Genomic DNA, 27,106 nt, shown 5'->3' with positions numbered 1-27,106 from the left:
GCTGTGGTGCTCCAGGGGATTAGAGGATTTGCAGGGGAAAAGCTTCACTGAAGTTAAGCTTTGCAGAACAGGGAAATTAAAGAGAACAATTTGCAGGATTGGGAATTTTTTTGGGAACCGGAAATCATCTGGTTCTTTTGAGTGTTTGAGATGTTTTGTGTGTGTGTGTGTAAGAGAGGAAGAGTGTGTGCGTGTGTGTGTATGTGTGTTTGTGTATGTGTGTGTGTGTTTTTGTGTGTATTTGTGTGTGTGAGTGTGTGTGTGTGTGGTTGTGTGTGTGTGGTTGTGTGTGTGTGGTTGTGTGTGTGTATGAGAGGGGGTGAAAAAAACAGTTGTGGTATTTTTGGATTGGTGCATGTATTTGGTGGTTTGTGTGTGTTTGTGTGTGTGTGTGTGTGTGTGTGTGTGTGTGTGTGTGTGTGTGTGTGTGTGTGTGTCCCTGCTGCTTTTCTTGTTGAAAAATCCAGGTTAACTGAGCTGATAGGTGTGATAAATGATCTCCTGTCTTCACGCTGACGTCCCTCATGGTTCTGCAGGGACATATGTATTAGCATGCAGTGTCATTACGAGCCTAACCAAGCACTAAATGGCCGAATAATTGTGTCAGCAATTGTGAGAATTGTTATTTAAAGATCAGAGCTGTGAAACGAAGCTTAAAATTACATCAAATGAGCCTTGTACCTCAGTTTTTTCTATTATTCCTAAAGAAGTATATTTATGGATTTTTTGGTCTAATAATGGAGAATTATAACACCTTTAGTTTGGATGATTTCCTTGAAATAAAATGTACTATCAAACCTTTCTGTTTTTCTGATGCAGGACTGAGGCCAACACCTGAAATCCAGCTGTCACTTCTTAGTCTCTTCCTTACAGCTCCATCCATCCATCTCTTCTCCACTCTTTGCATCTCTTCTCTCTGTTCCCACCAGTCTCTTTCTTCCATCTCTCTTTCCACCCCCACCCCCCTCCCGACCCTCAGCCTCCCTCATGCCGAAGAACAGCAAGGTGACCCAGCGCCAGCAGAGCAATGAGCACGTCACTGAGTCAGTGGTCGACCTGCTCGCACACGAGGAGCCGCTGGACTACAAGAGCAGCTCCCTGATCGTCGGAGGGGCCGCTGGGAAGAAGCCCATCGTGCTCGAGGTGCCCGAGAACGATGGACGCCCCGCCTGGAACAGCAAGCTCCAGTACATCTTGGCCCAGGTGGGCTTCTCCGTGGGACTGGGCAACGTGTGGCGCTTCCCTTACCTGTGCCAAAAGAATGGAGGAGGTGAGTTGGAGGCAAATCTCAACGTGAGTTGCATATGCTCATGTAAAGGGGAACTTAATGTGTGTTTTCATGAAAAATTTGACTATAGATAACCACATATAAAATATAAGTTAAATAATATTTAGCCTTGTACCTCTACAACATTGATGAAGACAGTTTAACAACAACAAAAACTATCAGAAGGGATGTAGAAGAACCAGAGATACAGTCGCTTTTACTCTCCCTCAATCACGACCCAAATTTGCTTTATACAATTTAGAGCTGGGCGATACAATGATTACAATAATAATATTGAAATAGATACAATATGTTTATAATATAATTTATAACATAACAGTAGTTTTAAGGCCCAAGAGTAACTGTACGCCCATTGGATAGTACAGAACAGTCTTCCTACCACTTAAGTAAGCATGAACAATACATATATTAATATTAAAAGTTTTAATATTAAAATATTAAAAATTGATAATGTTTTAATTTAAAACATAATACATTTTTAAGTCAGTGGAATTATATTGTTGTAGTAAGATAAAAGATGTGTAATTGTTTCTTTTATCCATCCATCCATTCAACATCCATTATCTATACAGCAAGTACAAAATCAAAATTAGTGGCATAAGTTCCTTTTTCACAAGTTAATATGGTGAGTCTGCTTATTATTATTGACACTGAACGTGCTGCTCTGTCCTAGTTAACATGAGTGATTTGAAATTAAAATGAAGTCAGCTTCTTGTTTCTTTTCTTTCTGTTGAACTGAAGCGTCTGATTGACCCCGACCATCACAAACATTGCATTTCCACTCGGCACAGAACTAACAGTAAAGCGCTGCAGTGTAGAAATGAATCCCAAAATAGCTTCCCCATTGATTATTACTGGCGACAGGGCCAGGCCCAGCTGCAGCGATACTCTTATGAACAGAGAAGAAGAGCTCGATACAAAAGTGAGTGCAGCTGTACTCAGACGGGGTGGGGGGGGCGGTGCTGACAGTAGAATCGCTCTCAGACCGGTCAGGTTGTGCTGCCTGGCGAGCGGCCATTTTTCACTGTGTAATTTGCTGTCTGGCAGCCAATTACAGACACATTAAAAGGTCTGTGTGGTTAGGAGTTATCGCTGTGTGGGCTCCTCTCTGCTTCCCTTCGTCACCTTCCCTCATCCCGCCTTTCTCTTTTCTGTTCTATCACCCTCCATCATTTCTCACCCTGTTTCATCTCTATGCCAGAGAGTCTGTTATACATAGTTTTTATCACAGGCTCTAATTTTAGGTTCTAACTTTGTGAGTGAGTGAGTTGTTTTTCATCCGAGGCCTAAAACTCCTCACTGTCATTTCATTCTTGATTCATCCGTTCACCTGTTTGTGCCACTGAATGTAATTCCTACTTCCGATGTATTAATAGTAGTAGTGCATGTTTGCCCGCTATAAGTCTTTATATCCCGGATGATGACTCACCCTTTACAGATGAAATGGATTAAGCTGCATGGAGACGCATTTGGAATTCAATCAAAATTAGAAATGTAATTTAAAGATTATTCATCAGTTTAGTTTGGGTATTTACATCATTGAGGAGCTGGGCGGGGGTGTGAGCTGGATGGCTAAATATATTCTGACTCACTGAATCACTCTATCACGTTTTTCAGGTGAGATTCATCTAAAACTGTTTAATCACTGCACTTGTTCTGCAGGTATAAATACACAAATTAACATGGAACCTAAATTCATCACATTTAGCAACTAAATATTTTGCATGTTGTAGGAAACTTTGGTTAGTTGGTTGGTTGGTTGGAAAATTAAAAATGATGAGTAGCAATTTATGTCCATATTATTTCCAAGAAATTGGGTTAACACAGTTAAAAACAGACATCCCTGCTGCTGTGTTGGTTTTTCAACCAAACATTTCCCTTGAGCTCGGAGACCAGTGTCCTAATTTAATTTGACATTTTTAAGAGACATATTTTACATCACATACCTCATGTAGTGAGTGGACTATGGCAAGCTCAGTTATAAGTCCTAATGTTTTCCAGGTGCCTACCTGGTTCCCTACTTCATCCTCCTCCTCCTCATCGGCATCCCGCTCTTCTTCTTGGAGCTGGCGGTGGGTCAGAAGATACGCCGTGGGAGCATCGGTGTGTGGAACTATGTCTGTCCCAGTCTGGGCGGAATAGGGATGTCAAGTCTAATGGTAAAGAAGCAAACATTGATTTTTATGAAGTTGTTTAATCCATCATCCCTGTAACCTTGGCCTGCGACTGCAATATACAGCACTCTAATAGAAAAGCAATTTGACAGCAGTGTGGTGGAAAAAAGAAAGTATCTGTCTATCTATCTATCTATCTATCTATCTATCTATCTATCTATCTATCTATCTATCTATCTATCTATCTATCTATCTATCTATCTATCTATCTATCTATCTATCTATCTATCTATCTATCTATCTATCTATCTATCTATCTTTCTATCTATCTATCCATACCTCCTTCTTATATCTTATATATATATATATATATATATATATATATATATGTATATATATATATATATATGTATGTTACCGTAGATCTAGTATTGTATGTAGAAGCTAAACGATCAATTTTTTTACGGTAAAGACAGGATCAAGTTACAGCTTGAGTCTCCATACCAACCGTCACACATCCTCTTGGGGCGTATGGCAGGTATTGGCGTGTCGGGGAGTGAGAGGTAGCCTTTCTTCGGAGTCCTGCGACTCGCACAGAAGTAGCTATAAATATCTCATGGAAGATCAGTGTTGAAAAGAGAGCACTTTAATTATTCATGCTTCCCTCAACCATATTTAGCTCCTGAATGTCCTGGCTGGCAGGACTGCTCGGAAGACTGACGGCAACAAGACGTGCAGAAAGCCTGCCGCCTTATTAGCACGCTTCTTTCCCTTTGAGATGAAATGTTCGCAGAAAACCTGATATTATGCTATTCATGTTAATGTGGCTGTCTCTTCATGTCATGCAGAGAGTGTAGGCTGCTGTAAAATTACAATTAAAAAGATAACAAGAGGACCATAAATATATCTTTCTTATCTATTCTATCTATCTAGGTGTGTGGCTTTGTGGGTCTCTACTATAACGTGATCATTGGCTGGAGCATCTTCTACTTCTTCCAGTCCTTCCAGTATCCTCTGCCATGGAGCGAGTGTCCAATCAGAAGGAACGGCACACTTGCCAGTAAGTGACGTTAATTACTGAAGAATAGGCAAAGCAAGTGTATTTGTGTGGAACCTTTTAAATACAGATGCAGCTTAGTTTAATGTTTATGAGAAAAAATATTGTTTTGCTCTACAGGACCTTATGTTGTTAATAATGCAGAGCAGTTTGTCTGTTCTTAAGTTAGAATCCACTACAGGTCATGCAGGGTTTTATTCAATATCAATTATGCACAGTAATGTATATGAAAGTGGACGGGGCGTCTCCACTTCCTCTCACTATCCAGAAATGACGCTAAAATATCCGGGATACAAACGATTTAAGTTTGACGTACACTGCAGCCAACCACCACATGTCGATCGACCTCCCAACAGAGAGGTTATGTTTTCGACAGATCTGATCATAGCTGCTGGTAGAAAGAGAGGGAGTGATGATTCAGCCTCTGAGACTGGAGGACACTAATGTTGGAGGACAACAGCAGAATGTAAAACATTTCACAGGAAGGACAGAGGCTGTGTGCGTCTCATAGATGTATAACCAGTGTAACGGGCAAAGCATTGGATTGGACCTGACAGTAACTAATAAACAACGAATAATGCAAAGGACATATTGAATTCTGAAGATTTAGTTTGTTGTACATCTAGAAAGAGTGTTTTCCTGCATGTGAAGCTGTAGCGTGTGTCCGTGCAGGTTGTGTCTTTGTGCATCTGCGTAGATAAATCTGCAGAATCCTGGAGAATAATGTTGAGAATCGCACTCAGACACACACTATATATCATTTCCACAAGGTAACAGCAGAATATATTATGTGTGCACTGGAAAAGATCTCAGGCGTTGTGAATTGCAGGTTCCGTCTTTGCATAACAAGCGCACAGATGACCTTGTTCAGCTCACTTGCGTCTGCCGGGTGTAAACCAGCCGAGAATTGAGATATCGACCCCGAGCAAACATTGTCGATCTCATTACTCTACTGCCCCTGTCATCTTCCTGCTGCATCTTCACACCTCCACTTATTTTCCCTTCGATACTCATTATCACCCGAACTAAACCTCTCTCTCTCTGTCTGACTGTAAAACTCACAGTTGTGGAGCCCGAGTGCGACAAAAGCTCAGCCACGACTTATTTCTGGTATCGACAAACCCTGAACACGACCAGCACGATCGCAGAGAGCGGCGGCCTCAACGTCAAAATGACCCTGTCTCTGTTTGTGGCCTGGATCATCGTCTGTCTCGCGGTCATCAAAGGAATCGCCTCCTCTGGGAAGGTAGTGGAGTGATGGTATGATGAGAGAAGTATATGAAAGAGCAGCACTGGTCTACTTTTTCTAAATCATTTTTTTCTCTTGTGGTTTACAGGTGATGTACTTCAGCTCTCTTTTCCCCTATGTGGTGCTCTTTTGTTTCCTGGTCAGGGGGTTGATGCTGAAGGGATCGGTGGACGGTATCGCTCACATGTTTACCCCCAAGGTTTGTTTTTCTCTATCTGAATATTAAATAATATATATTAAGTGTATGTGTACCAATATATAATACAAACAATACGTATACCTTGTGTCTCACAGCTGGAGAAGATGTTGGAGCCCCAGGTTTGGAGGGAAGCAGCCACCCAGGTGTTTTTCGCCCTGGGTCTGGGCTTTGGAGGAGTGATAGCTTTCTCCAGTTACAATAAGATAGACAACAACTGTCATTTTGACGCTGTGCTCGTCTCGGTCATCAACTTCATGACCTCGATTCTAGCCACGCTGGTGGTGTTTGCTGTGCTGGGCTTCAAGGCGAACATCATGAACGAAAAGTGTATCGCAGAGTGAGTACAATGCCCGCAGGTTCTTAATTTAATTTGGGTTATGACTTGAAAATGTTTACATTCTCTAATATTCAGAAAACACATCAGTCTCCTCAGTCTGTCCACTTCTACAGCTCCTCTTTTCAGTCCCTGTCTAATAGCCCAGTCTGCTCTGATTGGTCAGCTGGCCTGCTCTGTTGTGATTGGTCAACCACTTCTAGCGGAGATCATGTTTAGCTTTTAAATGTTTTCCTGCTCCCGGATTAAAGTGAATCTTTTTTGTGCACGTGACAAAATTACATTTCAACCAGACTTACACAAATCTACAGACATGCTAAATCCAACATCAGCTGTTTAGCAGATGTAATGCCTTCCTTGCTGACTGTCCCTGTTATTTACATTAGCATGCTATCATTCCATAATTATCAAAAAGTGCACACGAAGCTTAAAGGAAAGTTAGTTTAGTGAGTACTTAGTCATAAACCAAAGTATAGAGCTTTTTAACAGCAGCCATTTTGTCGTGACTTATGCTAGTAGGTTAACACAGGTGTTACTCATCACGTTAATTCAGACTGAACAGAACCTTCGTTAGCGTGATGAGAAACACCTGTGTTTACCAACCACAAAACAAAATGGCAGCAATGAAAAAGAAAACGATAGGAAAAAAACGAAATAACGTCTGAACGTATTCACCAATTTTTGCGATTCATCCACTAGTTATGAAGACATTTTTGGACCATATTGACCAATCAAAGAACCAATCTTAAATCTAGATAGTAAAACAGAAAAATCGACTGGTAACCCTGGATCAAAACAAAAGAGAACTGGAGGAAGTATGTGATAGCTTAATGAATGGTCTGAGAGGAATACATATGTTTTACATAATAAAAATAGAGCCCTACATTATAGTTTTGCAGCTCCAGTGTCATTCCACCACTTTATATCCCAACACTATCCTCGGCTTTTTACATTTTTTAACATTGCTCGTGTTTCAAGGAATTCTGAGAAGATCCAGGGGTACCTCAACTCCAACGTCCTGAGTCACGACCTCATCCCTCCACACATGAACTTCTCCGAGCTCAGCAGATCAGACTATGCTGAGATATATGGAGTCATCAAGACGGTCAAAGAGGACGGCTTCGCCCAGCTGGGTCTGGAGCCGTGTCTCCTTGAGGACGAGCTCAACAAGGTGACTCTTAGAAAGTCTGTTTCTGCAGACTTATCTATTTCCATGTTCCGTATTCATGACTCTTGCCTCCTATGACTGTCTCTCTTCAGTCTGTCCAGGGCACCGGCCTGGCTTTCATCGCCTTCACAGAAGCCATGACTCATTTCCCAGCATCTCCATTCTGGTCGGTCATGTTCTTCTTCATGCTCATTAACCTCGGCCTGGGCAGCATGATCGGCACCATGACTGGCATCACTACACCTGTTCTCGACTCCTACAAGGTCCAGAAGGAGCTTTTCACAGGTAAACATCCCTGACTCATCAAGAAAGGCCATTATATATTTTAATCTTAAACTCCTTATTTAGCACTTAAATAGGATTAAACACATTTGGGAATGTGATGCATTAGGCTATGTAAAATTGCTCTGAGCGTATCAACAGCAAAACAATAACAGAAACCAAATAGACCCCATTGAAAATAAAAATGTTTTCCAATATATTACCAAATTGTTGTTCTTCTTCGTGTTTGTTTCAGTGTGTTGCTGCGTTGTGGCCTTCCTGTGTGGCCTGCTGTTCGTTCAGCGCTCAGGGAATTACTTTGTCACCATGTTCGATGATTATTCTGCTGGTCTGCCTCTCACTGTCGTTGTCATCCTGGAAAATGTGTCTGTGGCTTGGATTTACGGTACTAAAAGGTACATCTACCTGTGTGTGCATGTCTTTGGATACTCAAACCTGAGTCATGAAGTATTTATCTGACAGGTGTTAAATAAGAATTGTATGAAGGGACATCAATGTAATATTTTTTGGTTCTTCTGTCTCAGGTTCATGCAGGACCTGGAGGACATGTTGGGATTCCGACCGTGCATTATCTACTTCTACCTGTGGAAATACGTCTCCCCGTTCTGCCTCATCGTTCTCATCTCAGCCACTGTCATAGAGATGGCCATCAGCCCACCAGGATACAACGCCTGGATCGAAGAGCTGGTCAGTGTGTGTGTGTGTGTGTGTGTGTGTGTGTGTCTGTGTGTGTGTCTGTGTGTGTGTCTGTGTTTGTGTGTTGACAGCAGAAATGGAGGAGCAAGAATTCAGATTCTTTACAAAAGTAGAAGTAGCTCAATTTAAAAATACTGCATTACAAGTAAAGAGTCCTGCATTCAAAATGTATACAAGTAAAAGAACAGTAGAATAATCTAGTAGTATTTAACTATAAAAAAATACTCCGTATTATATATTATTATAAACTAATGCAGTAAGATCTGAACAGCTTTTTAATATTGTAACTTGTTGAGAAAAACAAAACTTTACTTATATTAAGAAGTTTAACCTATTACAAATGTTTTTCATGTAAATTATTTTAAACTTAAGGAGCTAGTAACTAATAAATGTAGCGTCGTTAATAATACAAATTTTAAAAACCCCTAATATTGTACTTGATGGCTGCTGAAGTCGAAAATTATATTAGTTTAGAAGTTCCTCACTCTCACTTGACTCTCTTTCAATGTTTGCAGGCTCAGGAACGTTTCGAGAGTTACCCTCCCTGGGCACTTGGCATGTGCTTCTCTCTGATCGTAGTGGCCATGCTTCCTGTACCCATTGTCTTCATCGCTCGTCACTTTAACCTGATGTCCGACGGCTCCAACAAGCTGTCGGTCTCCTACCGTAAAACCATGATGAAGGACATCTCTAACCTGGAGGAGCAGGATGAGGCCAGATCCATCCTCGGAGCCAAACCCGGTGAGGCACCGTCATCAGCCCCAGCACACAAAGCATACCTCACTCCTGGAGAGATCAAACCCCTGGACCCAAACTCCCTGTCTCCAAACATCTGCTACGGTACCAGCTACCAAAACGATGCCATCAGTCCCACCACGCCAACAACACCTGACACGCCCGTCACGCCTGTCACACCTGTCACAATTGTCACGCCTGTCACACCAGAGTCTGACTCTTGATTGCAGTCAAAACATCCAGTCCTGTAGCACAGTTTACCTTTCAACCATAAAGTCTCCACCAGGGATCACTGCAGCTGCGAGAGTCCCCACCACTGCCCTGCTCAATCCACGAAACTGTAGTCGCCTAATTTATCTGAGCCCACATGTCCCGAAAACCTAAAAGACATGTAGGCAGTGTGGAGATATATGTCAAAAGACAAAATTCACTCTTAACAGTGACACACTGAATACACCTCTATTCTGTTTTGTATTTGAAATCACGGTCTTTATGTGCTTGAGCTGAAGGTCTGCGATTCTTTGCCTTAGTATAAGGACCCTCAGCAGACCTAGCCCCCCCCCCTCACAGTATAATGCACACCCCTGTGCAGGGGATCTGGAAGAACGAATGTAGTGGAGCTGGTGTGGTGAACGGGTTTTCACTGCAGAACAGTGGCACAGAGGCCGAAATGAATGTGCATATAAGGTTAATGTTGTAGCGATACTGTTCGTCAAAGCCATACAGCTTAACACAGATTATGTTATTTTCTATAAGAGAATATGCAGTGATTTCCCTCTGTCTACATTGAGCTCTGTTCTGCTGCTCTGACATACAGAACACGTCATGTTGATTTGTCTCCACAGATCAAACTGCAGTGGCAAAATCAACCTCCTGCTCTGTTCTGTTTGGAGCCATTAGTGTTTGTTTTCATTCTGGAAACAACAGTGTACAGTATATTATTATAATATAGGATAATATAGTTTTTATTTTCTGGAGTAGATCAAAGCCACCGTCGGTCTCATTGTGCATCACACAAACATCATATGTCACACACACACACACACATACATATATATATATACACAGTATATATGTATGTGTGGATGTGTGTGTGTAGAGAATCGATCATTTCAGTTTGTCCGCCAAAGAGTAAAGAGCAAAAAGTACATAATAAAAAAACTTGAAGTTCCACTAACAGGAAGCACAGCTTTGTTTTGCATCTTTGGTGCAGCTCTGTCAAAATGTCAATGCTACAAAAGCACAAAAAAGATTTTTGACACAATTAAAATGCACAAGCGAATTGACCTATTTTTTCAAAAATGTATGCACATTCTTTAGATAGGTCAGACACAAAGATGAAGCGATATATAGCACAAACTAGAATGCACAAACTATATTCTTCATGGAGCAAAAACATAGCAAACACGTTGAACAAAAATCTGCAATGGACTAAAAGATATATGAAGTTAAGGGACAAATATTCAAATTAAATCAGTTGAATTAATATTGAACTCTGATATTTTGATAGTTTGAATTTCTCTATGCCTTAGACTTCAGGCACCTACACGGGCAAACAATAAATACATGAATATAACACAAATGTGCATATTTTCTGTATATTTGTGATATATTACTGCACGTGCAGCACCAGGTTTCCTCTTTGATAAAGGACTTTGACTCCTGACACAGTCTGAACTGGTTTGGACAGTCAAATGAAGCACATGTTAGACACACAAGAGGGCACTTTTATTTTTGTCAGATGTTCAAAGCCATGGTGTTAAAAAACAGACTGTGTTTATATTCCTGAATATTTCAAGTGTATGTAGTTGTAATGAATAACAAAGATTTATCTTTTACAAGTGACCAGTATAAAAATAATGGTATATTTTCATCTTGTGTAGCCTAAAGCTTATTGAGGTTGTATATTTTAATATTGATCTATTTTGTAGTTTGTGTACGTTTGATGTGAAAACACTGCGGGCGGTTGCAAGTGACGTGTGTGTGTGAGTGTGTGTGTGTGTGTGCAGCAGCTGGTTGTGTTAATGGGAGCTGTGTGTTCGGGTGCACCTCATGTTCAGTGATGTCCGCTCACCTGTTTTCACTTTAGATTTACTGGTCTACTTGTTTGTAGCCACACTAGCAGTTAAGCACAAACTACTCTTAGTTCATGGCACGATACCTGTGAAATAATAACATTCAATAACAAGGAACATTTCCACAGGAGCTCAGGTTTGAATATTTTCAAATTGCATGGACGTGTCTTCATCAGTGGTTAATCTGATAATATAAAAGACGTTTCATTTATTCATCCATTCAGAAACATTGTACAACACTAGTGTGGCTACAAACCTTAAGTCTTGTTTTGTTTCTTGTGCTGTTTTAGTTGTGTGTCCCAGGTACTTCCGGATGAGGGTGTATCACGTAGTTCTCTCTGTTGATTAACTCTGTAAATAATCTTGTGTAACCAGATAATTCCAAAGATGGATTTTATTCATGCGACATATATCAATGTCCGTAAAAGTAGGCTTACTGTTTTAGCATTAAATGTTACATGACTTAATAATGAATGTGATTGATTGCTTTAATTTTTTTTGTCTGTAGGACTGCAATAAAAATGTTTTGTTGTTGTCATGGCATTTGGCACATGTCATGTTCATTTAAGGTCGGTATAAAAGCAATATTAACAGAATAATTGAAGGAAAGGTTAACACCTGAGTTTCACTTTAAAGCAATGATTAGGGATCATCCCTCAAATCCAAAGGGATGTAATGTGTGCGTGTGCATGTGTGTGTGTGTGTGTGTGTGTGCGCGCTTGCACTGTATTTTGCTGTGTAGCAAACTCCTTATAGGTGCAGGGCCTAATTGATCTCAAGCACTGTCTGTACAGGAGTCACGTTTAGAAATGTCCCTTTACAGCTTCCATCTCTCCTTCCTCAGTCACATTATGATTGTACGATACTGACAGTTACTAAAAAAAAAAAAAAAAAAAAAAAAAAAAACAATTGTGAACATCATTAAAAATATTAACAATAAAGAAAGGACATGCTGCTGTTGGATATGTGAATTTTTCTGGTAACGGTCACCACCAAGGTTATATTTTAATTTTTTTGTTTGTTTGTTTGCAGGATTACATGAAACACACTCAACTGAATTCCATGACATTTTAGTAAGGGGTGGGGCATGACCTAAGTAACACATTCAAATAAAATAAAAGATAATAAATTCACTTATATATGTATTTTAGCCTAAATGTTCCCTTATGAAAGACAGACAACTAGAAAATATGGTCATTTGCCCCAAAGCAATTTGCCACAAGCTGCTCATGTGTTGGCATGAGTGAAGTGCACAGCGATATATTTATCTACTAGCAACAGACACCTTATAAAAAATGTGATGAAAAGCACATAGTTGTATCAAAAGGAATAAATCAAAAAATAAATAAGTCACACTAGTTTTACACAAGGAAACTGAGATATGAACCTCCTGGAAACTGGCACCGGGTGTTTATAAACCTCTAAATCCTTCATCATATATCCTGTGTCAAATCACAGATCCTGATGGAACAGTTCTTTCCGAGCCAGAAGCCTGGATACAGCGGCTCGGTGAACTTGGCCTCCACCTTGTAAAGAAAGATCATACTCTCCGACACCTCGTAGAAGGACAGAGTCCCCTCCTTGAACTTTAGATAAACCCCGAGCCTGCGGTGACCGGGGCGACGTGTGAGCTGAACGCTGTCGCTATTGTGACTCACTGAGTAGTACGCAGATAGATCGAGGCTCCAGGAGGCCGCAGTGCACCCAAAGGCCGACAGCTTGGTGCTGGATTTTCTTTCTATGCCTTTGTAGACGAGGGCGATCTCCAGCTTGTCGCCTTCCACCTCGATTTCATAGTAGCAGCGCTCGGCCTGCAGTCCCTCTCTGCACAGCACCTGCCGCCGGTGGGTGAACCTCTCCGGGTGACGGAGCGGTGGAACAGAGCTTGCTAATATCTGAGTCTTCCGCTTCACCTCTTTGCCTCCGACAGACACATCCAGGTCCTCATGAGCTGTGTTGGGGTCCAGGGTGAGGTCACACGCGTCTGGGGTCACGGAAGAGAAAGATGTGAGGATAGAAACAGCACAGGTGTGATGGACTGTGGTGGAGCCCAGTGCAGATAAGTGGAATGTATGAGGCGATTAACTCACAGTGGAGAAACTCTGCTCTGGTGGTCGGCTCCTTGGCCGGTTCTGTCAGAGAGCTGTGACCTCCTGAGGAATCTGTGGGGCGAAAACAAGGGTCACAATAGTTAGTCGTTCTTTAAGTTTGGAGTAAATTGTAAATAACTGAAGTTGCTGATCATTATTCCTAATGACGTATAACACTATAACCTGTGAAATAAGTGCAACAACACATGGTACAAGGTCTTGTGATAAATTGTGCCTGTGTTGGGTTTTAGCCATACATGTGTGTGTGTGTGTGTGTGTGTGTGTGTGTGTGTGTGTGTGTGTGTGTGTGCTGCCATGTCTATAGCTATGAGGGCCAATTTTGCCAAAACCCATCATTGTGAGGACATTTTGACTTGAGGATATTTGGGCTGGTCCTCAAGAATTCAATGGGCTGTTTGACGGTTAAGACTTGGTTTTAGGGTTAAGGTTAGAATTAGGTTAGGGTTCGGCATTGTGATGGGACATTTTGTATTTAGATAAGTTTAATGAAAGAAATTACAAGTGTAGAGTGTATGATATGTTTTCTGTGTTCAAGACTGTGAGCAAGAGTTGTGGCTCGGGGTAACACTATGCATATTGCCCTGGAAGCCTTTCAGATGTGGCCTCCTCAATCCAGTTCGAACAGAAGGTTTTGCAGCAGGGGTCAGAGACGTTGGGTCTGAGAGGAAGATGTATTCACACCTACAATCTCTCAGAGCCTCTGAGCACATTTGCATGTCATTGTCTAGTAGACTTCAAGGCAGATCATTTGTAGATTGACGGAGACCGAATGTCTGACCATCCTGTCACGACATCCAGAGAGCTGATTGGTCTACCATGTTCTCCTGTGTGAGGAGGGGTCAAACTTGTATGAATGGAAATGTGATTTCATTGTTCAGAGCTCTTGCTTGAATCTGTCAGTGATGATAGCAAGCCGCAGGTGGGTAAGAATTAAACAAAGAATTGATAATTGGTTGTTGTGTCATGGTATGTAATATTCCATTACAGCATTTAGTTGTGATAGGTAAGGGGTTGGAGGATGCATTATGCCAATGAGTGTCCTCACAACTATAGAGAGACGTGCATGTGTGTGTGTGTGTGTGTGTGTGTGTGTGTGTGTGTGTGTGAGTGTGAGTGTGTTGTGTAGAAATTGGGCTTTAAATGTGTTTCAGGACATTTCACAAGATGGTAGAATTGCATTAATCCACAGAAATCATTCTTCTTCATTTCAAACATAAACATTTGGTCAAAGTGTAATACACACTGTGGAACTGGGAGACACTGGCTTCATGTTCTTGCTCCATGTCAGTCTCCTCTGTCTCCTCTGCTGACTCCTGTTGCTCTCCTCTGTCACCTACAATCAACACAGGCACAAATATTCTTTAAAAAAACACTGCGGTTTGAGACAATATCTCAACATGTCTACAAAGACACCAACCATTTTCAGAAATCAAGGAAAACTCATTGTTCCATAATTCCTCCATCTGCCTCCCGATCCGCTCGACAGCTGTTCTTGTGAACTGGAAGGGGAGGAGCGGGTCCTCTGAGGCCTCCTCCAAAGGCTGGAGGTGCTCATCTTCAATGACAGGCTGCAGTGACGGCCATTTCTGCGAAGGGAAACAAGTTAGGAAGAGGCACAGGCATGGGGACATCTTTCAGACACACGTGTGCTCACTGTACCTGCAGGAAACAGACATCTCTCTCTGTCCGCGCAAGACGTTCCAGCTCTTCATCCCGCTTTCCCATCTCCTCCATCTCGGCCTCCAGGGTCTGCATGGAGCCGTGCACCCGAGCCGCCGCCGCCTCCCCCTGGGCTCCAATCAGCTCCCTCACTGAGAAGTAATGTCTCTGCAGCGAGTCGATGACACTGACCAGCACGGCTTCACAGTAGTCTGCCGTTTTTATCGCCTCGTCCTGTTTCATACACACACAGGTGAGTGGGATCCATGTAACTGTATCTGGGTCCATTCATACAAACGGTATAAAGATCACACTGTCACACGTGCTCCTCACCGGAATCTGTTCCAGGATCTTCTTCAGGTTTCTAAATTTCCTCTTTCGTTTGAGCAGAATCTGTTTGGACTTGGTCTGGATCTTCTTCAGCTCCTCCTGTAACGCGTGGACACGTCAGTCGCTGTGACAGATGTGTTATTTGACTATTATCTATTGTATAGTCAAATACTTATATTTATACCTCTACTATACATCATATCATATTATATCATACTCTTTGTATATTCTTGTATATACACATATTTATACATGTGTACATGTTATTATTATATTTACTATTATTATTATATATACTGTTGCTGCCATTATTAATATATACTGCTATTATATTGGTATAATTACTATCATATATAAATATATATTATGTTATATTATATACTATATATACTGTACTATTTTTATATACAGTCTAATACCATTACCATCATATCATCAGTACTATTACCATCATCTTGCCACTGCACCTTATCTACCTATTTATCTTGTGCTTCTGTTTTTATTCTTTCTACCTCAATATTTTTTATTTTATTCTATTGTATTGTATTTTATTGTATTCAAATATACCGGCTGCTATGACGACTTAATTTCCCTTCGGGGATTAATAAAGTAATCCATCTATCTATCTATCTATCTATCTATCTATCTATCTTATGTTGTCGTAGTTTGGTTTGCTTTCACCATTGTTTTCATTTGGTTTTTGCTCTGATCCTCAAAATCGGTTTTAATTACTTTAATAAGAACATAAATATATATATATATAATAAGTTTGTATATGTATGTTGAGTATGTAATTATCTCTTAAGGGTAAAGAAATAGCAGCTCTGCTGTGTAAGGATATCTGACCTTCAACCTTGCTCCACTGGGGATACACAGGCCTCAGTGAGATGTGCAAAGACAAACACATCAGAACTAAAGTCAAAAATTCTTCACACTTCTTAAAATGTTGTTCCCAAGTCCATACGACCAGAAAATGTAGCTGAGGCTTGATATTCTACAGTTTAACATATATTTCACAATGACTAACTAGAAAGTACATAAATACAAAAAAAGTCGTAACTTGAATAAAGTAAAGAAACATAATTATTAATAAGTCGTTCTGGTTCTGGTATGAAGCTATTAAACATATATTTTAAATATTTCTTTTTTAATAGAAATCTACCATTACAGGCAAGTTGTGTTGTTGGAATTTACAATTCCTAAGAATACTGGAAGGAAGAGGTCCACAAAGGCCTAAATATCTAGAGCCTAACCCTCTATCCGGGCCACAGAGCACGGATAGAAGACCTGCAGTGAGCCTATCAAGGTGCTGCAGGGTCTTCACAGGTTCACTCTACACTGAGCTCTCAGTCTCCTTGGTAGTAACAGAGCTGCAAAAGAGAAGAGAGAAGAGCCTCCAGGATCACCAGTGAAGCTGCAGAGAAGACGTGGAGGTGTCTGAGGATCAAGACGGGAGATCTGTGGAGCAGCACAGAACTTGGACCCAAGTCAGGGACTGGCCACCCTCAGGTCCCCCAGCAGGTCAAAGTGTGTCTGATGATCATAGACCCCCCCCCCCCAACACCCTCTGACCCTGGGTTCATCACTGAAGATGAGACCAAGAGACCAACTGATGTTTCCAGAAACTGCACTGGCTCTGACATACTTTGTGCAAAAATCACTGCAACTTCTGCTTTTTGAATAAGAAAGAAACAACATCTACAACTGTCCACATCTAATGTTGAGGCTGAGGAGCAGAGGTGACGGGGACTTTGACTTATTGTCTTAAGTTAACTTACTGTCTTTTTACAATGTTTTATTTGATCTATTTGACCCTTTTCTCATGTGTAACATTGTTTATTTGTGTATCTGTTGCTGTGTAATCTTCAAATTGCTTTCAATTGTTGTTTGGCTTCAGTTTTTTATTAGTTTCACCCGCAAAGCTCCTCGTAACTATGTTTAGAAATGTTTGTTATTATATCAAACTCTTTTCCTCGCTCATGTGAGTGCAGCAGGTAACGTCCCTTCACAGATTTGCTTACTTTAGAAGAAAGGGTTGTTTGTTTTGTGTACCTGTTTCCTCCTCCGCTCCTCTTGCACGCAGCCGATCCGGTGTCCCCGGTGCTCGTGTGAAGCGCACCGCTCACAGATGATCTCCTGGTCGGTGCAGCAGTAGATATCCAGCGGGCTGTCGTGTCTGCGGCACCGAGCGCTCCCCCCCTCTGTCCCGGGGTCACCGTGCCTCGGGCGGGGTCTCTGCGGTCCCGGTCCCGATCCTGATCCCGGTCCATCCTGTCTCCCCTGTGCGTCCCTCAGCAGCTCGGACAGAGAGGAGTTCATGACTCGGGACAGATGCTCCTCTGCTCCTGGTACCAGGGTCTGCAGAAGTTCCGCCCGCGCCAGACAGGAAGTGATCGACACCGAAAGTAGCGGCAGAAGTTTAGTTTCACTTCCTCGACCTGTCGTCAGGAAGTGAGTGGGCGTGTCTGTGGTGTGACTCAATCAAATCAGCCATGTCAGCTCCGTCTGTGGCGCCTTTTTTGTTTTGCAGATTTGCAGAACACGTAAACAATCTGACTGTGTTTAAAAACTAGGAACGCCCCTCTCGAAAGTAAATGCACTCAGTCAGCTATATTCATGTTGAATTGATCATGTGGTGACTAATTGATGACAAGCAGCGGTTAGGCCCACACTAAACAGATCCTCGTTGCAATTATATCCAGTATAGAATAACTGTACTATTTTTTTAAGAAGCATGACACCAATATGACAAAGCAGATAGTTTGAACCAGAAAGCAGGTGGAGAAACCTCCTGATTGGCTGAAAGTGCACAAGCAGAGACGAGGCTGGGCAATATGAGCTGAATGTGTCAAGCTCGTCCTTCCTCATACTATACATTTCTCTGCAAAACAGTCAATTACTTTATCGTATCATATGTTTATGTCAAGAAGAAATGAAGAATCATACAAGCATTTCAGTACACATCATAGTTTGTATGGTTAGTGTATGTGATAAAAGAATATGAATGTTTTTAACTACTGAAGTTTGGAAAAGATGATTCGCTGCTCAGGCCCGAACAAGAAAAATAAATGCAACATGAACGGCAGTTTACTTTTATTACAGTATTTGAAGTCGTAAACCTGACAAAGCCATGATAAATAAGTCTCCCAATATACATGTATTCTCTTTTCCTTAATCTTCATAGTAAAACAAACAAAATGCCAAAAAGTAGAAAAACGTAATACAGAGAAAAAAATGGTTAACTGGCAACTCTTTTTTTCCCAATTGAGTTTTTCACTTAAGGTAACACTCATCTCAAACCAGAGCTGTGATGATTATTTTTCTTTCACAGAATCAAATTATGGCAACGTACAAACGCTTTTAACAAAGTTCATCAAAAATACTCTAAATGGTCCCAGGGCAAAGATGTGTAGGCAGCCCTCAGGTGAGGCGCAGAAAAATGCAGATTAAATTGAAATAACTTGTAAATGCAACAGAATGAAAACCGATTGTTTATAAAGCACTTTTCTAGACTTGATAACCACTCAAAGCACTTTACAGCACAGGTTATTCCCATTTACCACTCACACATACAATGCAGCTATGGACAGCACTTTTCCAATGAGGGCCAATTCAGAGAAAGGTGTCTTGCCTAAGGACACATTGTCATGTATATAGGATTGTGATCGGAGTCAGGAAATCAGAAGTCCCCTTCAGGAAAGGATTGTTATAAAATAACACGTTTTTAATGCACATCATGACTAAAAAGCCTGGTTCCTTTTCATATCTCTGGAGAAAATAAACTTAAAGAGGTGTAAGAGATCAAGGAATGTGAGGTTTACTTCCTAAAGCCCTATCATATTTAAAACATAAAATATTATCTAAATAAACTTGTTATAAATTCAGCGATATCATAGTGTCATGTGGTGCTTCCGGGTCGAGGTCAGTGATCTGCTGTAGGAGGGACACAGACACCTGGAAATGTAAGTTAGGAGTTGAGTTACAGCCACGAATGAAGCAGGATTAAGCACTGAACTGATTTTCATTTGGGAAAAGTCTAAGGGACTGAAACTACATGTATGCTAAGTTCATCACAAAAAGCATTTGGTTGGAGCCCTGGTCAAACGGCAGAAATCACACCGGTCCAATGTGAAGATGAATGAGAGTGAAATCCAGCTGTGATCTTCAGTCTGTACAGAATAAGTAACAAAACGCTTTCATCAACATTTGATCGATGAGAGCACGTCGGTGATTTCTCTGAACTCCTGATTGAAACTGTTCTTTTTAAAACCATCGTGATCTTGACAGGGGTCGATTCTCATTGTAGCAGTTCTTCCCAGGAAATAGGTTTGGAGAAGACCTCCCGCTCCAGCCAGAGGTCATAGTTCATTTGGAAGTCCTCCGGCAGGTCCACGCGTTGTCCCAGAACACTTTGCAGACAGTTGTCCACGGGCAGGAAGTCTGGGTTGTTGTGGCTTTTCTCGTAGCGGCGACTGTTGAAGCGCTCGATGTTGGCCCGCAGAGCGCACTCCTCGGCCTGGAAGTCCCAGGGACGAGCGTCCAGGTCTGCTCAGGGAGAGACAGCAATCATCAGAGAACAACAACACTGAGCCAGACAAATTCCTTTAAATACCTAAACAAAGAGTTGATTATCAGAATAGTTCCCAATTGACAAAATACAACTGGAAATGTTCTGCAGGTCCAACAGAGGCTTCAATCATCATTGAATTTAACACACTAGCATTTAAACCCTGTGATGTATTGTTCATGTTCACACTCACCGTTTCCGTACGCCCAGTCATCGTTGAGGCGATGTCGAACCTTCTGATAGATGGCCGACATGGTCTTCATGTTGCTCTTCCTCCACTGACGTCCCAGGTATTTGGTCTGCACTTTCAGCAGTTTGAGGACATAGAGCTGCATCATGGCTTGCTTGACCTTTAGCGCCCTCTTCAGGATGGGAGCCGACTTGAACACCACCAACATCTGGGAGTGAAATGAAAGGAGGTTGAGAAATACACCGTTAACATGTGTATACATGATTCATCTGTCAAGGTAAGACTGTGGTGAAGTGCCGTCACCATTGTTCTGGAGTGTTTCCACTTGGTGAGTTTGTTGAGAATCCTCAGCAGGTTGATACAGGAAAACAAATTCCTCCAGCAAAACTGATTGTTGTCTCCCGCTTCCTGAGAAAGGATCCACATTATGATTTACAAGTTTGACACAAGCAGTAAACGCAACATTGTGTTTAGCTAGATGACTGCACAACATCAGAAATACAAAAACTTACCAGACTCTCTGCTGTTAACTCCGGCAGCTCGTGCACAACACAGTGTGGGAAGTCAAGTACTGAAATGCTGCCAAGGAAACACAGTAAATGTTAATAAATAGAATTCAAGCACATTTCACTGCCATTATTTATTAATGCTGCTCATGAGGTTTGAATTACCTGTTCTTAGCAGTGATATAAGACATAATGTTCTGGTTGAAGAACTTCAGAATGAGAGGGATGCAGTTGGCGAACACCAGGTGTTGAGCCATGTATTCAAACTATGAGAACAAAACACAGACATACAATAATCAGCATTTCTGTAATATTTTCAAACAGTTAGGTAAATATTCATTAGAGCCACACTACTCTGCACCGATGGTTAGGATGTGTGTGACGTGCGTACCTGGTAGATGTGGTTGAGTTTGAAGTGTTTGAGAAGCAGCAGCAGGATTGCAGAGATGGCCTTTACAATGATCTCCTTGTGTCGATTAACGTCAACACCAAGTTTCATGCTTTGCAACACGGTGGTTCTGCAGAGTCCGATAGAGGAGGGAAGCGAAAGGTCAGGTGAGAATCTAACGTCGTTCTGCAGAGCAAACTATTGAAATAGCTTTTGAACCTGTTAAAAGACACATGATGACTTACGGCATCTCCTCTGGCAGCACGTCCGCCAGGATGTTGATGGAGTCGGTTTTGGCTTTGGAGGTTGGAGCTGCTGCGAGCAGGATCTTCAGCAGAGCGATCTGATATTCGGGGAGACACCATGTGTCAGTTACCATTCAATACTCCAGTGAGAGATAATTATATATCATGGGAGATATACAGTATATATGTATATCATTGTGAGTAGTTATAAAGATGCATACAAGTAACACACTTTGTTTTAGTTAAATTCGTAGTTAGTAATTAGTAGTTTTTAAACTAGTACCAAACAGTACAATGAATAGTTTTTAGTGATGTAAGTGATCCATATTAGCATGAATTATATCATAAATTAAAGTCTTAGAAAAGCACAGAGCCTCAGACACACTGACCATGTACTGAGGCAAACTAGGTAGAATTCCCTGATAGAGAAGCTCTGTGGCGCACATCTCCACATCCTCTTCACCCTGGAGAAAAAGACACAAAACAAGAAACTTGAAAAATATATTTTACGAAACAAATAGTCAAGCGTTACATTTTTCATTTGTGAAGTTTGTGTATTCTATCATTTATTCAGAAAAAACATGCTTATTAGTACACAATAGTGTCAGTCACATCAAATTTTCAAACTATATTATAAAAGTGAATGATTTTTGTTTCCACTTACACCAGACAGAGGGGTTTTCTGAAACTCCTCCTCCTTTGCAATCTGTATCTCAGCAATGGACACGTACTTGTGCTGAAAAAACAACAACTTGGTAAATTGATGTCCTTGATTACTACAGCCATTAAACATTCTTATTATATTCTCCTGGCAAGGCATAATTAATTAAATACTGTGATAAACGTAACAATGAAATGAAGTACCTGCTTTAAGGTCCTGATGCTCTCATGAATTGGCCTGGGTAAGCCAACAACCGTATCTGTATCACTGCAGGACACAATAATAACGAGTTAGTTTTACACATTATACAAGAGTTTTTTTCTGTGCAGAGTACAGAGAAGTTCCTGTTGTTGTGTGGAGCCTAACTTACCTCCCGAGGGTGTAACCAATGAATTTACTTCTACTAGACTCCAGGAAATTTTCAATGTCCTTTTCCCTGTGGGAGAAAAGACGACTGTGTCAAAACCAAAACAGGATTTAATCTGATAATCCTCAAAGGTTTTTCTAGATTTAGGTTTAAGAAACTATCTTCCTTAAATTTTCTCCCTAACGCAAAAGTTGTTACAAATGCAGGATTCTTTTTCAGTCAGACTGAAGGGTACCTGACTTTCGGTGCCCACGGCAGACCTTTGGGGAAGGAGACCCTCTCCGAGGGAGGGAGAGCTATCGGGGGAGGCATCACCTCGTCCCTCTCGAGCGGGAAAGTCTCTGGTTCTAAAGAGTTGTCGTTGTCGTCGCTGTCATCCTCATCCTCGCGAGAGTCGTCGGCCTTGTAAGGGTCCTTTTCATTGAAAGCATCCAGATTGTCCTGTTTGATCAGAGACTGCACAACAAGCAAGACTGTTAAAACTGACTGTTTATAGAACCGTTCAATCTTTGTGTCATGTTGCTTTCACAACATTTCCATGTGGGGGGGATGTCATTTTAAATGTGTACAATTACATCTGCAGGCAAAAGGATTCAAACTATTTTGTCGAAGCAATGCATCTCTTGTATGTGTCTCGGTATGGAACATTAAGCGCTGAAAAATTAAAGCAGTATGTGTAAAATCTCTGTGTCTTATAAATGTCTTAAATACTGTGACAATCGAAATTCCAATGTTTTTTTAACTGAGAAGTTATGAGAGTTGAGGAGATTGAAAGATGCTCTTTACAAACCCCGACCTGAATAACTTGAATGTCTTAAATCAGACAAACAACCCATTTGACTTGTAGGTAGCTCTAACCCACAGTATGTCTGATCTCCGAGCAGGGAGCAGAAGTAATCACTACCTTGTGTTCACGGCGTGCCCTCTTCTGCTGCTGCTCAATAAGGTCAGACGCAGACGCAGGAGGAGAAGCCGCCCTCATGCTGCGTATAACTCGTATGCAGTCCTCCGGAAGAGGCGGTAGACCCAGCTCCTCGCGCTTTTGCACCTTTATGCTTTGGAGCTGCTCAAACCCTCCGAGTGTGAACTGAAGGAGAACACAGGAGGTTATTAAATGTCTCTCGACTACAGATGTGATTTTTGTTGTTGAATTATAAATCAGAATTAGAGTTAGCAGTCATGAAAGGCAGATTCCTGTCTCTTACCAGTACGCTCTTCCACAACAGTAACAACACTTTCTTCATTGGGAAGTGGGGGGCGTGTCCACTGCAGAACTTGGTAACCATTCCAAAGAGCATGACAGAAATGGGTTCGTTGTTGAAAAGAGAAGATCCTATATTAGAGAAAAAGAGTGGAATTCATTTATATGGAAGATTTTTGTTTAGGTCCATAACTCTACTACAGCTTTAAATATTTTGATCAAATGTACCCAGCTCTGCTCTGAAGGTTTCCCGGATGACTTTCCATTCAGGTCTGTCAGTCGGGTCATCCTGTTGGATTGTCTCCACCATGAGATACATTATGTTGAGCAGCACTCTGAGGTCTGTGCTGTCCGCCAGGGAAATGGCTGGTTTTCTCACGGCATTATTACAGGCAGCGCTGTTACTGAAAGACAGGAAATGGATTTCATACAATACATTAGTTTCACCACAGAATTCAATAAGAAATATAATTTGTTTAATTAATGTATAATAATATTCTTATATTGCCAAGCCAACCAGCATCCACCAATTTTATTTGGTAAACGATTAAAGAAATATCAATGAATAAGTAGAGAGAGGTGAAACCAAACATTTCTCTTTGTTAACATCCACATCCACATGGCTTACATGATTTAACTGTAGCACTGCATTTCAATTAATGTTCATGTCTTGTGGTGAAAACTAGTGTTTTTAAATTCAGGTTTACTCCTGCATGGTTAGAAAACTGATGGAAAATTTACTCTATCTCCATGTTGAGCAGCTCCACTAGAGCAGAGAAGGTCCCCACGTCCAACAGCAGGAAAACGTTGTATCTCATCCAGTGCTGCACCTCGGCCTCGGAGCTGCACTCTGCGAAGGTTCCTGGAGAGAAACTGAATGTAAATACCTCCCTGTTCAAAGCCACTTCCACCATCATTTCCTCTTTAACATCAAGTGATGTGGACTGACCCTGAGCCATGTAGAGAATGGCCCTCGCGACCTTCAGCCTCTTCTCCCGGGCGATCATCTCCAGACCGTCTAACAGGCGCATAGCGTGAGCTCTGTGATGAGCTTCATCGAGGTCCGCCCACTTTCTATCAGACACTGAGGCACATCAGAGGTGGAGATAATAAGTTAAAAAAGAGTGAAGATCATAAACTTCATGAATGGACAATTTATTGCATGACTGTTGGATTTCGCTGCACTAGTTTTGGCTAGTTCTTCCTAATAAACTGAGTGTAATTTCTTCATCTTGATGTAATAAAATGTTTCTGTTTAATTCATACATTTTTGATCGTATATAAGTTTAGCTACATACCATGTGATCTGAACTCCTCCTCAAAGCACGTCCTGTTGAGAGCAAACTCTGGTCCTTCAGTATAGCTGTACAGCTCTGGAACATAGGAAACATGTAAACAATCTAAATTTAGTACAGGTTACAAATTGTAAAAGAATGATGAGTTCAAGGGAACAAAAAAATTAGACAGGAAATCTGTGTCTATGACAACAACAAACCACATACCTGAGAGCTCTGCAGCCCACTTGTCTGTGTCAGCATATTCAAACTCCAGGTCCGGAGACTCAGACATCCCCTGTGACACATTACATAGCATTATGATAAATCATGCATTAAGCATTACATTAGACAAAGAGCCATAAGCTATATATAGTGTGCATATAGACATGCACACGCAAGCACACACACACACACTCTTGACCCTAATAGGATCTTGTCATAAATCAGGTTATTACAAAAACCTCTCTGTGATCCATTTGAATTGTTAATATCGAATAAATAGTCCCAAAGAAAACCTGTGTGTTATCGAGAGGAGGCAGAAGATGTTTCTGGAAAGATGTCCAGCTGTTCCTTTTTTTAAATATGTATTTTTTAAATGTCTTGAACAGCAAAAACAAATACTGTATAATTAGATACCACTGAGGCTTGTGAAGGAACATTTTGATTGGCTCATTATCTATAAGACAAATTGTTGGAACTTTTATTCTTGCTTATAATAATGTAGAAAAATGTAGTTCAGAATTATGATAAACGGTACTTTTTAAACTAATTTAAAAAGGGCAGTAGTGCTAAGAACTACTTCACAGATTCAAATGTTGCACACAAAACAAATGATGTTAAATCTATAGGTTTGTTTTGTATATCTGTCAGTTAAAACTTTTTACAATTAAACTACCCTGAATGACATATTTAGATTTACTCCCACTTGGATTAGTTCCCACTCTTAGTGTCAGTAATAATAATAATCATAATATTGAAAAAAAGATTGTAATCAATAGTAAAACAAAAATAAAAGAGGTAATAATGCTGTGTTATGGTAACTTTTCATTCTGTATAGTGCATTCTGCTTATAAAACCTATGTGCAGTGAGGCAGTGGATGTTTGTAAGAACTGACAGTTTGTATTTTAGTTAAAGTGCCACAGTGGTTTCAGCTGTAGATTCAGTTTGTGTGTTTTCTTCGTGTTGTCTGATGATTTTTAAACCATGACAACAGCTCTGAGTCCTAAAGGGATTTAAAGAAACATTTCACACGTGTTAACACACATCTATAGTGAGATTATAGAAGCCCACCAGGTCAACACATGATGAGACAGACACGTTTTAAACAGGAGCAACAGATTGAGTTTTCTTCAGGTTCCTCACAGAGCAGCTGGCCTGCTGTCATCAGCTAGCATCAGTTAGCATCAGCTTGCTGCTCTCTAATGCTACACCGCTGTTACATGTCTTACAATGAACCACAGACTCACAACAGATAAAACGCTACACACTGTGTGTACAGCAAAGCAATTGTTTCAATAACCCGGGTCAATGGGGCTGTTAATCCACGTTGACGGGTCAAGTTAGAAGTGTTAGCCTGTCCGAGCTAACTTAGCTAACGTTGTGTTTCACAGCAGCAGAAACAAAAGGCCTCGTCTGTTTCCGGTTCACTGACAACAAACCACAGATCCGTGTCCACGTACCTCGGAGTCTTTCCTCGGGTTGCGGGTGAACTCGCCTCTGCTCTTGTTGGGCAGCATGCCTCTCTGTCTGTTGTTTACTGGGAGCCCACCACCGTTCCCCCCGACGTCCATTACTGAGGGGCGCAGCGTCCTCTCGCGAGAAGTGCAGGGAGATCTCACCCCAGCTCTCCCGAGGTAAATGTTTATGTTAATGTAAAGTTTCAGTTTTCCTTCTGGATGTATTTTAAAATTAAATTAAATTATGTATTCACTTTATCATTTTGGTAAGATGGCCCGAGAGCTCCACGCACTGGACATTTAGAAAAACACATGCAAGTAGAAGAAACACGTGCCAATGAAGAAAACACATGCATATAGAAAAACACGTGCCAATGAAGAAAACACATGCATATAGAAGAAACATGTGCCAATGTAGAAAACACATGCAAATAGAAGAAACATGTGCCAATGAAGAAAACACATGCATATAGAAAAACACGTGCGCTGCAAAATGTCACAACAAATGCAAATGCAGAAAAGCGCAGAAAAGTCGTGTTCTTCATTTGCAGTGAGTTGAGCTCTGTCGGCCACCGTATTATGTGGTTATAAATATAGCTTGATGAGTGGGAAAATGTATAAATGTGTGTATTCAATGCAATTAATAAATTCATTTTATTTAATGTTTGAAATTATTTGAATTCAGTGGGGAATTTCACTAATAATAGTTAAAACTTTATTTCTATAGAGC

General features: G+C 41.0%; 3 protein-coding genes across 3 annotated transcripts; 1 reads left to right on the top strand and 2 right to left on the bottom strand.

The window, feature by feature from the left end:
• Positions 1-987: 987 nt before the first annotated feature.
• On the top strand, positions 988-9,346 carry LOC132999532 (sodium-dependent neutral amino acid transporter SLC6A17-like). Its single transcript, XM_061069225.1, has 11 exons — positions 988-1,270; positions 3,290-3,447; positions 4,336-4,462; positions 5,524-5,705; positions 5,797-5,907; positions 6,003-6,244; positions 7,220-7,412; positions 7,502-7,694; positions 7,927-8,086; positions 8,216-8,378; positions 8,903-9,346. The coding sequence occupies exons 1-11, from the start codon at positions 988-990 to the stop codon at positions 9,344-9,346; spliced, it is 2,256 nt and encodes a 751-aa protein (XP_060925208.1).
• Positions 9,347-12,155: 2,809 nt separating this feature from the next.
• LOC133000074 (tripartite motif-containing protein 16-like) lies at positions 12,156-17,685 on the bottom strand. The gene is made up of 7 exons (XM_061069944.1): positions 17,350-17,685; positions 15,301-15,396; positions 14,968-15,201; positions 14,726-14,894; positions 14,552-14,641; positions 13,288-13,359; positions 12,156-13,181 (listed from the first exon to the last, which is right to left on the bottom strand). The coding sequence occupies exons 1-7, from the start codon at positions 17,614-17,616 to the stop codon at positions 12,631-12,633; spliced, it is 1,479 nt and encodes a 492-aa protein (XP_060925927.1). The 5' UTR covers positions 17,617-17,685; the 3' UTR covers positions 12,156-12,630.
• Positions 17,686-18,373: 688 nt separating this feature from the next.
• Positions 18,374-26,499, bottom strand: strip1 (striatin interacting protein 1). The gene is made up of 20 exons (XM_061069118.1): positions 26,380-26,499; positions 24,925-24,994; positions 24,721-24,795; positions 24,372-24,506; positions 24,164-24,284; positions 23,651-23,826; positions 23,427-23,554; positions 23,126-23,308; positions 22,457-22,677; positions 22,225-22,290; positions 22,058-22,121; positions 21,858-21,929; positions 21,583-21,657; positions 21,194-21,291; positions 20,952-21,078; positions 20,726-20,826; positions 20,567-20,633; positions 20,358-20,462; positions 20,058-20,262; positions 18,374-19,842 (listed from the first exon to the last, which is right to left on the bottom strand). The coding sequence occupies exons 1-20, from the start codon at positions 26,488-26,490 to the stop codon at positions 19,595-19,597; spliced, it is 2,448 nt and encodes an 815-aa protein (XP_060925101.1). The 5' UTR covers positions 26,491-26,499; the 3' UTR covers positions 18,374-19,594.
• Positions 26,500-27,106: the final 607 nt, after the last annotated feature.

Source organism: Limanda limanda, chromosome 4, assembly GCF_963576545.1.
Source record: "Limanda limanda chromosome 4, fLimLim1.1, whole genome shotgun sequence".
Classification (NCBI taxonomy): Eukaryota; Metazoa; Chordata; class Actinopteri; order Pleuronectiformes; family Pleuronectidae; genus Limanda; species Limanda limanda.
This window is presented reverse-complemented; position numbering and strand designations above follow the sequence as displayed.

Excerpts from the sequence above, each read along its gene's own strand:
- LOC132999532 (XM_061069225.1), top strand. The coding sequence starts at position 988 with ATGCCGAAGAACAGCAAGGTGACCCAGCGCCAGCAGAGCAATGAGCAC. Across the intron at positions 5,706-5,796 it reads GAATCGCCTCCTCTGGGAAG|GTGATGTACTTCAGCTCTCT; the intron begins GTAGTGGAGTGA and ends TGTGGTTTACAG. Across the intron at positions 5,908-6,002 it reads CTCACATGTTTACCCCCAAG|CTGGAGAAGATGTTGGAGCC; the intron begins GTTTGTTTTTCT and ends TGTGTCTCACAG.
- LOC133000074 (XM_061069944.1), bottom strand. The coding sequence starts at position 17,616 with ATGAACTCCTCTCTGTCCGAGCTGCTGAGGGACGCACAGGGGAGACAG. Across the intron at positions 15,202-15,300 it reads AGATCCTGGAACAGATTCCG|GACGAGGCGATAAAAACGGC; the intron begins GTGAGGAGCACG and ends TGTATGAAACAG. Across the intron at positions 13,360-14,551 it reads CAGTGTCTCCCAGTTCCACA|ATTCCTCAGGAGGTCACAGC; the intron begins GTGTGTATTACA and ends TTCGCCCCACAG.
- strip1 (XM_061069118.1), bottom strand. The coding sequence starts at position 26,490 with ATGGACGTCGGGGGGAACGGTGGTGGGCTCCCAGTAAACAACAGACAG. Across the intron at positions 24,507-24,720 it reads GGAGGAGTTCAGATCACATG|TGTCTGATAGAAAGTGGGCG; the intron begins GTATGTAGCTAA and ends GATGTGCCTCAG. Across the intron at positions 21,292-21,582 it reads CTAGTTTGCCTCAGTACATG|ATCGCTCTGCTGAAGATCCT; the intron begins GTCAGTGTGTCT and ends CCCGAATATCAG.